At 42.0% G+C, this 15027-nt stretch overlaps 2 protein-coding genes across 3 annotated transcripts; one reads left to right on the plus strand and one right to left on the minus strand.

The window, feature by feature from the left end:
- Positions 1-425: 425 nt before the first annotated feature.
- Positions 426-4014, plus strand: nup88 (nucleoporin 88). Its single transcript, XM_059331222.1, has 2 exons — positions 426-983; positions 1894-4014. Exons 1-2 carry the CDS (start codon positions 442-444, stop codon positions 3518-3520), a joined length of 2169 nt encoding a protein of 722 aa, XP_059187205.1. The 5' UTR covers positions 426-441; the 3' UTR covers positions 3521-4014.
- Positions 4015-6857: 2843 nt separating this feature from the next.
- On the minus strand, positions 6858-14679 carry ehd2b (EH-domain containing 2b). Of its 2 annotated transcripts, none has more exons than XM_059331860.1 (7): positions 14299-14679; positions 12604-13076; positions 12312-12488; positions 11172-11287; positions 9150-9562; positions 8378-8542; positions 6858-8247 (listed from the first exon to the last, which is right to left on the minus strand). In XM_059331860.1, the coding sequence occupies exons 2-7, from the start codon at positions 12822-12824 to the stop codon at positions 7699-7701; spliced, it is 1641 nt and encodes a 546-aa protein (XP_059187843.1). In that variant the 5' UTR covers positions 12825-13076; positions 14299-14679; the 3' UTR covers positions 6858-7698. The 2 variants fall into 2 exon arrangements, with proteins under 2 accessions (XP_059187843.1, XP_059187844.1); XM_059331861.1 differs by having other exon boundaries at positions 11190-11287; positions 14299-14678.
- Positions 14680-15027: the final 348 nt, after the last annotated feature.

The raw sequence follows: 15027 nt of genomic DNA on the forward strand, positions 1-15027 counted from the left end.
TGCGTTGGTCTGCCAAACGCCAATAAAACTCAAAAGAAGAAGAAGTTTGTTTTAAACAGGACTTATAGAGATAATTTAGTTATGTATTTAATTATTTATAATTGTATTGTAAAATGCTGTTAGTCACACTATTGTTTCCCCCTTTCCCCATTAAATCATTTATTTATCTTAATTGTATTATTATTATTATTATTATTACTTTTTTATTTTTTTATCAGTATTATTATGTTATCTCCTTAATTTCCTGGCAATCTACTAAATCATTTATTTATTTACTTATTTATTTATTTATTTATTATTATTTTCTATATATATATTTTCCTGTCAATCTACTGCTCCACACTCCAGTCCAGTAGGTGGCGGTAATGCACCTGTGCGTTGGTCTGCCAACCGCCAATAAAACTCAAAAGAAGAAGAAGAAGACCGTTTCAGTCAATCAAGATGGCGGCATTCAACACAGAACAGTGGTTGAATGACTTACCAAACCACGATATCTTTAAAAAAATACGAGACAAGTTGGATTTGGAGCCCAGAACCAATGTCAGAGGGATCGCTAAGAACCTCACCTTTTGTTTGGGGGGGGACTTGTTTGTGTGGGACGACACAGACCACGTGTTTTACACCACCAACCTGCGACAGTTAAACACGGATGATGAGAGCCGCAGCAGCAGCAGCGGGAGCTACCAGACCTTGCTGTGCATCAACCCTCCTCTCTTCGAGCTGTGCCAGGTGCTGCTCAGTCCCACCCAGGACCACGTCGCGCTGGTGGGACAGCGGGGCGTCTCGGTGCTGGAGCTGCCTCAGCGGTGGGGCAAGAGGTCCGAGTTCGAGGGCGGACGGAGGGAAATCAACTGTAAGACCATCCCGGTGGCGGAGCGCTTCTTCACCAGCTCGGCGTCGGTGACTCTGCGGCAGGCGGCCTGGTACCCCAGCGAGACCGACGAGCCTCACCTGGTGCTGCTCACATCCGACAACGCCATCAGGTTTGTTAGAATAACCTGTCATTCTGTCTCTGTTGTCTGCTACAATGCTCATGTGCACGGACGTAATTTTTTTTTGGGGGGGGACACAGGGGATATCTCCCCTGCACTTTTTCCAAAGGCCGTTTTTGAAAATGGACATAAGAGACTTCTTTAATAGTCAAAGTGTAAATTACTCAGATTACAGCCATCCTGCAACACCGTCACTGGCTCCCTTTAAAGCAGCATCCACTTCAAGATCCTCCTCATCAATTACAAAGCTCACAAAAATCTTGTAAAGTGTCTTTGAGTTTTAAAGTGCTGATAAATAAAATGTATTATTATTATTATAACTGTAGAACCTCAACAATGCAGAGATTTATATTTAACGCTTATATTTAATGCCAAAGATATACACTTTTGATTATTTTTTTATTAATTATTTCCATGTGTGTTGAAAGGCAGCAACTGTTTAAAAAAACACAAACCATGAAAGATTTAGGGAAAAATACAAGAAAACCTTACATTACAAATGTGATTTTATACATCCATAGTCATGATAATTGAGAAACTAAGTTTTTTCCTCTATAACCGTATCATCAAAATTGAAGATTGTTACACTGTTCATGTCATGGATCAATATATTTTTGTCAGGTGACGGATAGTAGAGATGCAGAAGGAGATACAGGAGGAGAGGCTGGAGGAGATGTTGGTCAAACAAAAAAAGGGAACAGTAAACTTAAAAGTAACAATATAAAACTAGAAGAACTGCAGAGGTTGAATTTTCCATTGTGGGATTAATAAAGTAATTCATCTAATCTAATCCTGCTCATTTTTTCCCCATCAAACGATCAGCACAGAGAAGTAGGTGAGGATTTTGTGTTGGAGTGAGATAATTTAATTTTAAATATTTCCTCAATGCATTTCTCAACAGGTTCTACAGCTTGAAGTCGCCCCAGACGCCGGCTAAAGTCCTGTCGGTGTCCCAGTCTGAAGATGACAGCAGCGTGCATCCTCCGGTCCGCTCCTATGCAGCATCTCTAGGAGAGATAGCAGTGGCGTTTGACTTTGGGCCCATTTCGTCCCCTTCTCGGCAGCTGGCAGCACAGAGCTCCAAAGAGCAGCTGGTTTATCCTCTATACATCCTCTATGAAAATGGGGAGACCTATGTGAGCAACACCAGCCTGGCAAACGGCGTGAGACTAACTAAACCCGTCGGACCTCTCCCCATGTATCCTGCAGCAGAGGATAACTACGGCTACGATGCTTGTGCCATCCTGTGCCTGCCATGTGCACCCAGTATCCTGGTTATAGCCACAGAAACAGGCACGCTGTATCACTGTGTGGTGCTGGAGTCTGAGGAAGAAGAGGAGTCAGGGGCGGTGGAGAAGTGGATCCGGGGCACAGAGGCTGTGCCGGCCCTCTACGTTTTTGAGTGCGTTGAGCTGGAGCTCACCCTCAAAGTGGCCACCGGAGAGGATGATGAGCCTCAAGAGTTTGATTTCACCTGCCCAATCAGACTGCACAGAGACCCGCTGTGCCAGCACAGGTATCACTGCACACACGAAGCAGGAGTCCACAGCGTGGGGCTAATCTGGGTCAACAAGCTGCAGAAGTTCCTCCAGTCAGGAGAGGAGGATAAGGACAGTCTGCAGGAGCTGGCTGCTGAGAAGCGCTGCATCGTAGAGCACATTCTTTGTACCAGACCACTTCTAACTAGTGAGTCTGCTCCAGTTCGTGGCTTTTTGATCGTGTCTGACCTTTCCTTGGGCGCCACCATGATCTGCATCACCAGCAGCTACGAGTGCATCCTGCTGCCCCTGCTGAGCTCCATCCGCCCCCCCTCTCCTCCCCTGCTCTGTTCCCACCCAGGTCCAGGCTCTGGTAGCTCCCCTCTGCGCGGGCTGGCCGACGACTCTTTCGAGCAGCACATCCGCAACATCCTGGCACGTAGCTCCACCAATCCTCTCGTACTAAAGGCCGGGGACAAGAACTCGTCACCGCCACCACCAGAGTGTCTGCAGCTCCTCAGCAGAGCCACTCAGGTCTTCCGTGAGGAGTACATTCTCAAGCAGGACCTGGCCCGTGAAGAGCTGCAGAGAAGGGTTAAACTCCTGACAAGCCAGAAGAACAAGCAGCTGGAAGAAATGTCTCTGTGCAAGGAGGAGAAGAACAGTCTGAGAGACGCAGCAGAGAGGTTGGCGGATAAGTACGAAGATGCAAAGTATCGCCAGGAAACCATCATGAACGGGGTTAAAAGAGTGCTCGGCAGCCTGCAGAGCCGACTACCCATTCTATCAAACAGTGAAAAGGAGATGATGAAGGAGTTGCAGACCATCAGTGAGCAACTGAAACACCTGGACAACTGCATCAAACAGGTGAACATGAAGATGGAGTACCAGAAGACACAGGTGGAGAAGGATGCTCCTGCAGCCAGGACAACAATGTCTCTGAATGTGCAGCAGAAGAAGGTTGTTCAGGATGTCCTCAGGGAGCAGGGACAGCAAATTGGTGACATGATGAAACAAATCAAAGACATCAAAAACCATTTCAGTTTCTAATGCAGACAACTGTAAACATGAATTGCTAACAATTGGGGGGGAAATAATTCCAAAGCTCTTTTGACTACAGTGACTAAATCTGCCTTTTTGTGACATTTGTTGAGAAGCTTGAACGAGTGCTTTTGTTATGAATGTGCCATGTGTGTGTGGAATAGGTATTTGAATAGAAGTATATTTTAAATACATTGATATAACTTTACCTTTGATACTATTACATGTTGTTTGTCTCTTAATAGGGGTATGATAGGTTTGCCTTCTGTTGTTGCGTAACATTTTGCATATTTCTTACATCAGTTTTTCTCAATGTTACGGTTTCAGATTGACAGAGCAGAATATACCATGTAAAGGCAGGAAAAAAAAGTGAAATATTTTGAGCTTTTCAACATTGTTTGCTCACTTTTTGGATTATTAATAAAAAAAAATATATAGTTCACTGGAACTGTCTTTACTCATTTGTGACACATTATCAGTCAATTACTATTGACAACTGAATTAAAAACCAAAAAAAAACAAAGCATGAAATGGTAGGGTTATTTTTTTAGTCTACCCTTATAGGGCTGGGCAACATATTTATATTATATTGATATTGTGAAATGAGACTAGGTATGGTTTTAGATTTTGGATATCTTAATATGACATGTTTGTCTTTTCCTGGTTTTAAAGACTGCATTACATTAATGTTATGTTTTTTTCTGAACTTCCCAGACTGTTCTACATGTTCTATTATTTGCCTTTACTCACTTAGTCATTCTATCCACATTATCGATGATTATTTATTAGAAATCTCATTGTGTAAATATTTGGTAAAAGCACTAATTATTAACCCTACAATATTGTCGTAATATTAATATTTAGATATTTGTTTTCCTCATGTCCCCCAGCCCTACATCTGATACAAAGGATGGTCTGATCAGGTTTTTTGGGACCGATACCGATCACCTAAAGCCTTACCGATCAGAACCGATCGATCACGTGGGACGATATTAATATTTATATTTTACTCTTTCATTCATGTTAACCTTGTAATCATTTATTTACTAGATACTACTAGATTACCTAGATTGACCTTTATTTATTGCATAGCAGTAACTTTAATATTCCTTCATAGCAGCAGTGGCACTGTGGAAAACAATATGCTAAAATGGCCTCTATAGGGCAGTCAAGAACAGGCAAGAGCTTAATGTTGAAAGTTCAGTCATTTATTTATTGATACTATCCATTTTAAATGGCTGTATTGTTGCATATATCGTATAAAATAAAATTCAAATAAAAATTGAGCCTATTTAACAGGTTAAACAAACTCAAAATGCCAGTCTGAATATTGGTGGCATTATTGCACATTGAACTACAGTAAAGTGTAACATATTATTATTGCTCACTCTCACACTAACTTTTTTCACCTAGGCCTTGAGGATCATGTAAACAAACAACACTTCAAGTAAATAATTGGTTGGGTTGTTTCCCCCAAAAGGTAAAATGACCAAAAAAAGACACAAAATGACTTACAAATGCACAAAATGACTAAAAAATACACAAAATGACAAATTGTTAGGCTAAACACACAAGACAAATAAAATTGGTTGGATGACAGGATCACACACAATCACAAGATCACATTCATGTTGGTTTTTCTTTGTTTCTTTTTGGGTCAAAATGTTGATCCAGTAAGTCAGAATAAAAAAATAAATTATTATTAGGTCATATAGGTGAAGTTGTGCTGAAAAAAAAAATACCAACATGGCATTTAAACATGTTTTAAGTGGTGTATACAGACAGGATGAAAAGGATTCAAAAAAGGACAAAATAGCCCAAAACTCCATAGAGTTAATGTTTGTTAGTCCTTTCAATACGCTGCTTGATATCCTGAAGGCCTGATATACCATCCTCTCCCAATGACACACAAGGAAAGCAAAAATAAAGAGTAAGTAAGAGTATTGCATGTGTACCAGCCTGGAAAAAATTTGAACCTTTCCTTTAGTGCACTCAGTTGCACGCCTCCAGTCTGCCATCTACAGTCGGATACTGTTGTGTGCAGTTCCAGTGTGTGGTTGCCAGGAATCCTGTATCCACCAGATGTCACCCCTCTCCAGAGTCGGTGACCTCAGTTTTTCCTCCATGGCAGGTTGTGCTAGTGAGGAATTCCCCACGTAAACACTGAGTGACGTATACGGAGACCCCGGTTTCGTTGAGTAAGCTTCATTGTTGGGGACGTCTGATGTTGGGGATCCTCTGCTGGAGTCTTCCTGCTGGCTTCACCTCGCAACTGTGGTGGCTCTGTGCAGCCTGGTTTAAACAAACATGTTTGAAATGGTTTATGACTCAGCACAGCCTAATTATGTAACAAGTGGGCATTGTTCAGACTGCAGTGGGGATATTTTATTCTACTCTTTAAAATGGCATTGGTAGCAATTACTTAAAAAATGCACAAGAAGCAAAGCATGACTTCATTTCTAGTCAAGAAACTGTAACAACATGTTGGTTGAATTTTGTCACCTTACTTGACTTTTTCCACATGTCCCTCCCTCTTTTTCTCTCACATACAAACACGCAGGAGAGGGTGTGGTGTACTGCAGGTCTAGCTCAGGAATTCTCCAAATAGGGGGATGTGGTTAAAGTCTTTCATAAAGGTACAGTGTCTAGATCCTGTGTATAAGCCTGAGGAAACTTAGCGGACCCTCGGAAAGGAGATATTAATAACTCTTTGGCCAACCCTCCACATTCTTCACATGTGAGTCACTGTAAGCCAGAGAGCAGGGAGGAAAGGGCTGCATTGCCTCTGTTTCTCATTTGTGTTTCTTTCCATGGAGGAGTGGAGCAGGGAGGTGGGGAGGCCACCCCTTCTTCTGCGAACCTTGAAAGCCCTATGAGAAACACACACGGCTCTACACGGGACACATATTTGAGCTTACACTACATAGTGTAGGCAGGAATAAACCAAAAACATTTACAGGCATGCAAGTGAATGAGCAAATGAAGAACTAAAAATGGATGAGGGGGAACGGGCTGTTTAACTGAGAGAGGAAGAAAAAAAAGGTTTGAGATGGTGGGAATGAGAGGGGAGAGAGCCATGGAAAATGGTGGTATGGGGACTTGGCAGGGGAGAGAGTGACTCACTGTTTATCTGGTCCGTCACTGAGAGACCGAGTGAGCTTGATAGAAAAGAAAATCTTGTAAAAAAAGGGCCAAGTCAAATGCACTAAACTATCAGTTCCGTACTGTGCACTTTACGTTTAATTGTAGGCATTTTTATGACTCAGTGTTTACTTACTCTTGCAAGCTTTCTCTAAATTTTTACACACAAAAGGGACAAATCACAGCGAAATCAAAAAGAGACAAATCACAGTCAGGTAACTTTATTTGGTTACAATAACAGTTAACATAAGAACATTTGGTGGAGCTGTGTACAGTAGTCAGTAATATATCAATCATCAAGCAAAGGTTAACCTCAGCATGTCATGTTCTTCTTATACAACTGAGGTCTTGCTCCTGCACATCAAAAAACAACAGCAACAATTACAAAAATATATATAAAGTTTATGCACAGAATCGTGGCATGTAAAGCTTCAAAAGTGAAATGCATTCAGGTTATTAGATGTGTGCTGCCAGTTTGAGTTGAAAATGCTGGAAAACAAAATAATTTGAGCAATAGAAGTCTTTGTAAGGAAATTTGTAGATGACACCCTCACTGGAATGACAAGACCTGAAAATGGAATAATCCTACAAATAATACTAAAATAATACTGTGTTACTCCTATCTAATGACTGGAGGAATGTTAAATTTAAAGGATTTAAAACAGAAAAGTTTAGGTCTGCATCCTGTCAAATGTGAATACTGCTCGCTTAGAGGGCGCCAGCCTTTATTTACTTCTGCTCTGCAAACACAAAAAGATATATTTTTAAAGCTCATCATAAAAAGCTAACTTTGAGAAGCCAAAGGGAGGAAGCAGCCAGACCCATGTGACTTCTTAATACACAATCTTTTGCCCTTGTTATAGTCTCAAAGGACTGACTTATACTTTAATACAGTATGTTCCATTGTGCTAAAATCAGTCTCAGAGAAAAAGCATTACATACAAAAACATTTTGACTCGGGTCTGGGGGGGAAAACATGAGCAAATAGAAACAGTAGCACAGCCAATAGGGACGAGTGTCTCTCAGCTCCAGGATCTTTGACATGTCTATGCATCAGAGCCCTTCTGCCTGCGTTTGGAGGGCGGGATCAGACGCTCAGGAAGCTCGGGGGGCAGGCCGTGGCCCTCCAGCTTGACCTCAATTAGGTGGCTGGCCAGGGCAAATTCTTCGTCATCCAGCATGCCATCGTGGTCCAAATCTGACAGCTTCCAGATTCGACCCAGCACCGAGTTGGGCAGGCGGGAGCTCACCATCCAGTCCTTGGCCTTGTTGCCGCTCAGTTTGCCCTCATTGGGAGCAAGGTTATAGAAGATTTCATCATACTTGGGCTTGTCTTTGGTCACCACCCAGTCTTCCTCCTCCTCACATCCTTCTCCATTCTCCTCTGCAAAGGGGTCGCCCTCTCCGAACGGTCCGGCACGAGTCCCAATGAAGGCTCCACCCTGCACACCTAGTTGCTCGCCTGCTTCCAGCTCCTCCTGCCGCAGCAGGGGCATCAGTTTGGCAATGTCAGCAGACAGCAACTCATCCAAGGCTGCCATCAGATTCGGCTTCAAGGTTTTGAACTTGGTGAAATCGTGAACCATCAGTTGCTCCTTTAACACGGGAATGATGCAAACATGTTAACCAGGAGATTTTTTTCAAGTTAATTTAATGTTACTAAACAGAAGTCTTCACATAAAAGCCTCCCAGATGTGCCCGGTAGTGATAAAAAAACAAACTTACCTGCATCTTAGCACAATCTGGGAAATCTCCAGCAGAAATGTTGTGCTGCAGCTGGATCTTGGAGAAAATCACTGGCAGCTGGTAGATCAGATTCTTCTTTTTATTGTCCTTCCTGAAGACAGAAGGCATCTCCTGCTTCAGATAACTGATGATGTGGGCATGGACCTGCAATTAGGAAAACCAACAAAGTTTTAACACAACAAACATGATTAGAGTTATGTCGACCTGTCAATGATCACTTATTTAACACATGTTGACATCAAGGTTATTATAGTTAACGAAAACTAACGAAATAACGAAAACTAGAATTGAAAAAACATTTTCCTTAACTGAAAGTTTTTAAAAAAACCGATAACTAACTAAAACTGTTTTGTGTGGTTACAAAACTAACTAAAATTATAGTGAAAATGAATTTGTTGACTTTTTTCATACATAAACCTTTTTGGTTGATATGAAATCTATTTCATCTATCTGGTTTTATGACTTAATAAACTTATTGGGGCTGAGATGGATCAGACAAAGGAAAATAAAGGAAACATTTATTGTGACCTTATTGAATCTGGCACCCAACAAATACCCCATTACAAAAAACTAAAACTAACACTAAAACTAATAAAAACTAAACTAAAACTAAGTATTTTCCAAAAAATAAAAACTAATTAAAACTAGCAAACTCACTCTAAAAACAAACTAAAACTAACTGAATTTGAAAACAATCACTACAAAATTAAAACTAAAACTAATGAAAAATCCAAAACCAAATAAAACCCACCCTGACCAGACGCGCCCTCTTGACCAGGTCATTGAGTTTGCGTAAAGCTGCATTGCGAGGAAGGTTTTGGATGTCAGCGAACAGATCCTCCTCCTCCAGCTCAAACAGCTTCCGGTTGTCTGTGACCATCAGTGGCTCTGACCAGAAGGAGCCAATGTAGACGCGCAGAACCTCCGGAGTGCCGAACACCTTCCCCAGGGACCACATGAGCGCACCGTAGACTCTCATCAGCTGCTGGGTGCCCACCATGTCGGCCTTGTTGAGCACCACACGCAGCTTGTCCTCATTGCCTTTCAGGGCTCCGATGGCCTCGGAGAACTCGTCAGATATCTCCAGTTTATGGGCATCAAACAGCAGGATGATGCGGTCCACACGCTCCGCAAACCAGCGCAGCACAGCTGGGAAGTCGTAGCCTGAAAATAAAAACAGTGAATAACTAAGATAGTCACAAACCTCGGCAGTATGCACTGAACAAAAAAAGGTGGCAGGAGAGGGCAGAAGGTCAACACAGACACAAACCCTTCACTCCTCTTATCTGTATCCGTCCAACCCACCAGGGCTTCACTGTGTGCAAAATACCAATTCTTTGTATTTTAATATGGAAAATATTTAAAATACCCAACGGGTGTACTTGGGAGCGATTTTGAGATACTTTAAACTTCAGAAAATAACAAAATTATATATTGTTATTATGGTATGAAGCTACACAGCAGTATATGAAGTAATATAATATAATACATTGGCCTTACTGCCTAGTGGGTACTTTTAGTTTTTGTACTTTTACTAGATTTTGATGGTTTTGTACTTTTAGTTAAATAACATTTTAAATTCAGGATTCTGTATACTCTGTTTTGTTACTTTTACTTACATACAAGATCTGAGTACTACTTCCACTGCTGTACAAGTCTACTAAAACCAATTTTCATGATATTATATTGATATTGTGAAAGGAGACTAGGTATGGTTTTAGATTTTGGATATCTTAATGTGGCATGTTTTTCTTTTCCTGGATTTAAAGGCTGCATTACAGTTGGTTATGTTTTTTCTGAACTTCCCAGACTGTTCTAGATGTTCTATTATTTGCCTTTAAGATCTGAGTACTACTTCCACTGCTGTACAAGTCTAATAAAACCAATTTTCATAGTTCTGAATGATAAACATGATCAAACTAGAAGGGTCAGTTCACCCAAATTACAAAAAACACATTTTCACTTACCTCCTGTGGTAAAGCCATAATGAGAATTTTGTTTGCTTTTCCCTCCTAGGTTTTGAGATATCCTTTCATTGTTTTTTTGGTTTTATTTCAATGGACTATTGTTTGTGTTGCTCACAGAACAGCACAATCTCTTCAAAAACAATGTCTCGTTTACTCTAAACTGTGAGCAGTTTGCATTGGAACTACTTCTAACTAAAGAAAGTGTTTGGATTATTCAGAGGAACTGGATATTTCGTTCTTGAACAGCATTTTGATGCTGAATTTTTTAATTTTGCAGCGCTGTGAGCACCAAAAACACCATTCCTTTCACCTCCATTGTAGCGGGTTGGTGGTGGAGGCAGAAATCCCACAGACGGATATTTCAAAACCTCAGCTGCAAAACCAAAACCATGTGCAAGATGCCACCAGTGATAAGTGATGAAATATGTTTTTTACAGTTTGAATGCTCTGACTCTTTAAACGTATTAGTTGCTCATGCAGATTGACTTGAGTAATAATGGGTTACTTAAAGCGTGGATGAATAGAAAAGTGAAAAACTACCGTGATGATGATGATGATGATGATGATAGTTATTTCTCAACAGTACATTCTTGATGTGCTGACAGTGTTTATGTCTGTACTGTCTCTGTTCCTGATTAGGATTTCATGGCTTCTCAGCGTACTGCTGTTTTCTCTCTCTGCTGCCAAGTGTTATTGTGACAGAGTAAACTGGTCCCATGAGTTAGCCAGGCGTGCCAAGGAGATGAATTTGTGAGCAGACGTTCAGGGATGTGTGTCTCTGCAGGCCCCCCATTCCCTCTCCTTACCTTTGTCCCTTCTCTCACCTCGGCTCACTCTCTGCTTTGCACCGGACAGGATCCCCGGAGTGTCAATAATGCTGATACTCTCCAGGACCTGGTTGGGCATCTGGGCGCACTGGAACCTGGTATTTTTTATCAGCAGACATAAATAATGATAAGACTCAAGTTCAGCGAGGTCAGTTTTGTTTGAAATCAGTGAAGAAGGAAATAATCTAAATCATGAGGAAAATGGTTAACTGTTATCAAAGAAGCCAATGTGATCTGAAGAGCAGATTGGAAGCTGCCCTCTCCACACACCCCACCCCTCCCGCTGTGGGCCATTGTGTTCAAGCAAGCCTCTCATTGCTGTGGACTTCCTGAAGGAAAATGACCACCACTGCCAGAATCAAACAATAAGGCCCGCTAACGATGTGTGGCTTAGAACAACAACACCACTTCCTGCGGCTTATGAGCCTAACGAGCCCACCGGCCCCAGAACAGGAAGTCAACGCAAAAGGAGAGACGCAAATACGTTAGAAAACACACCCTGCAGAGGGAGAGTGGGACTCCGGAAAACTGGCATCAGAAAATTGACGCAGGAACCCTCATCAATAGCACAACTGTATGTTCTCTTCTACTCTGCATGTCTGTGTTTCTAGCAGCCAACAGCACTTTATTGTAAAACGTGTGACTTCTTTCATGCTTTACATAAGTGGAAAAACATACACAGAAATCTGGCAGCCCAGACAGTAAACAGAGTAGAGGAAAGACCTTCAATGTTAAGCTTTCTCCGGTTTCCTGAGCCTCACAAAGTCTGTGACTTCATGTGTTTGTCTTTGCCCCGAGGGTCTGTGGAGCCCTCTGACCTTGTCTTTGAACTTGCGTACATTTCAGTTCCTGGCTGAGTACATTAGCTGTCATCACGCTCTCGGGTGATATCGCTCCCTTTCTCCATTTTTCCACAAATAAGGCAAGTGCCTCCCTGCTCTGAAATTTGGCACAAGGACTCGAAATTCCAAAGAGCTAAAAAACTTTCTGTTATCTCTCCTTCCTTGTTTCCCCCTCTTGGGTTCTCTTACATGGTTGGACCACTTCATGCTGATATCTATCTGGCCCCCTTAGTGGAATCATTACACAACACATTGTGAATAAAATGCCAGCTCTCACCTGTTCAGAAAGGTGTTTCCAAAAGGGTTGAGTTTGCGGAAAGGCTTGTTGGGGTCTACGATGAGAGCGTTCCCGGGGATGACTCCCTCCACCTCCCCATGCATGACGGCAGTGAAGCTGTCAGTGGTGGGTTCAGGTCCCACCCTGCTGCCAGGAATATCCTGCTCCAGTAGATACCTGTCAGTCACACATATGGTTTGGGATTATTTCAGTACTGGTACTTGAAGAAACTTGGCAACCACACAACATTCAACAATGAACCAATGTTTGAGGCACAGCTGTTGTGTCTTACTTGATGAATGTTGTCTTTCCAGTGGAGTACTGTCCCACCACCAGCACCATGGGCTTATTATCAAAGTCTGCATCCTCCAGACTGAGAGAGTGGAAGTCATGGAAACCGTAGTACTCCTCCAGGGGCAGCAGCTTCTTACGATACAAGGACTTGAGCCCTTCTGTCACAGTGCGGATCACCTCAGGCGTCTTCTTCACATTTTTTCTCCCCCAGCGTGACATGTTGATTGACTAACAAGTAGATAGGGAGCTTCTTACAAAAATCAGTGGCAGAGTGTCTGTTTGTTTGGAGCTATATTTCCTGTGGCTGAACCTTGGAAAACCTTCAGGTGTTTCCTGTATTTATGTGAACGCTGCTCACTTGTCCTTGAAACGTCGTCTGCACACGCCGAGAGAAACGATAGGGCTGATGTTTCGTTTGAAGTCTGGATCTTCCTCTTTTAAAACAGTCGCCACACTGATAACTTTTGGTCCCTATAACATAAACGGAAATGAGACAAGTAGAGGTTAATCCAAACAAAAAAAAAAGAGATAATCCAGATGGCAAAAAGTTTCTTAACGTTCTTGCACCTGGTGATCAAAGTGTGCAACCACAACCTAGAGTAAGGATGTGGAATCTGGAGTAAGCTTCAGACCACCAGGAGTCTGCCAAGCATTGTCAGTGCATGCCTGGAAAAAGCTGGTGTTGACGCTGGAAAACTTGCATACCCAGCCCTGTGACAGGATTTGCACAGGCACCGCTCATTTTATTACAGTGAAATGAGTAAGACATTCCTTTTATCCCTTGCAGTACCTCTCTGTGGAACATGGAACAACTGCATGAGGTGATTGTTCATTTAAGGACAAAATCTCCAAGAGGGTAGCCTATACATGGAAAAACACATTTAACCATTGGAGTATCAACTCTATTTTAACTTTAGTCTTCTAAAAGAGAAACAAAGGATTAAGACCTGAAGGCACAACTCATTATTAGAAGCAGACTGGCACAAAGGCTGAAAGGTAAGACACGTGTCAGCAGGCGTTAACCCATCTGTGGAAAGCTTCTCTTTTGCAAATCCCATTTGAACTAAAGATACAAAAAAATCTGCCCTGAGGAGACTTGGCTACACAGTCCTGACATGTCACAAGACTAGTGTGGAAAGACTTCTTGTCAAAATGGCGAACCCTAGAGATCTACAGTAGGGACATTAAAAGTGATTTGACCGCCATTACATACAAAAGTACTGTGCCAGCCTGAGCTGTACGATTAAAGTTGCTTTACATTCTTGCAGTGAGATTTAAAGGTTTGGTTAAGGCTCTGGGAACAATTTCTTAAGTTTAAGGATGGTGGAAAATGCCTTGTGGGTTTGTACACCACAACTGCAACATAGTTTTGGACTCAGAACAAGAAATGTAGCAGTATCAGGGGAGTCCTGCTTTAATATCCAAATGAAGAAATGGAAAAAAGCTGATCAAAAACACCATTGAGGGGTTAGAAAGTTTCCGTTAAATAAATAAAAAGTTTTAGTTTAAAAAAAAAAAAAAAGAAGAAAAAAAAAGTTTCCATTAATTCTGCAAACAAGTTGAGCTTTTATCCCCAAATATACTACCCAAATAGTACTTTCAACTGCTGTATGACAATCTGGATATATGAGTAAAAGTTAAAATACATGCTGATCATTATAGCCATGTTTAAAGAAATAAAGACAGTATTTACCAATAAATTATGGAGAAAGCACGGACTTCTTCAAGCGCCTTGATCACTCTCGCTCCCCTCTGGAGTCTGGAAAATATTTTGACTTGAGGAGACAAAAACAGTCTCTTGGAGGAGCTGCTGCTACATGTATGGGTGTACCTCTGACAGCAAATAGGAACCCTCGGTGGAGCGTCAACGCAGCTAGATTACAGAGGATCGTTCTTCTCCAGGGTTTAATGTATTTCAGATGAGCTCCAGAGCTGGCAGGGTTCCTTACTCTGCTTGCTGAAAGAGCACAAGGCAAACAGTGAGACACACAGGCACACCACACTGAGGCAGATTTTTCTCTCCCCTTGCTTGCTTCTCCAACTTTAATGCACCTCCTCTTCCAGGGATGCCTGGCAACGCTGTGGGCAGCACTAACACTCTGCACAAGGCAGGGATGAGCAGAGTTGTGGTCAGAGGGCGTGGACCTGCAGGAGGGGGGTTGTGAATAAATATTTTGGGTGGAGTCGTTTTTTGTTTTTTTAAACATGACATAACCTCAGTGTCCTTATGCATATTTTTAAAAATAAACACAACCTCGTGCTGCACCCCTGCAGCAGAAGCCTCCAACTCCCACATTTTTTTTAATAGTTTCTTTTGTACTGGAACTACTGTAACATGTCATACGTTTACAGATGTGACGGTTTTTCCCTTCATCAGTCAAGCCTCTCTTGCTCCTCCCAAACTCTGTGAACTCCCGGGGCA

This window comes from Centropristis striata, chromosome 4, assembly GCF_030273125.1.
Source record: "Centropristis striata isolate RG_2023a ecotype Rhode Island chromosome 4, C.striata_1.0, whole genome shotgun sequence".
In the NCBI taxonomy this organism is placed as follows: domain Eukaryota; kingdom Metazoa; phylum Chordata; class Actinopteri; order Perciformes; family Serranidae; genus Centropristis; species Centropristis striata.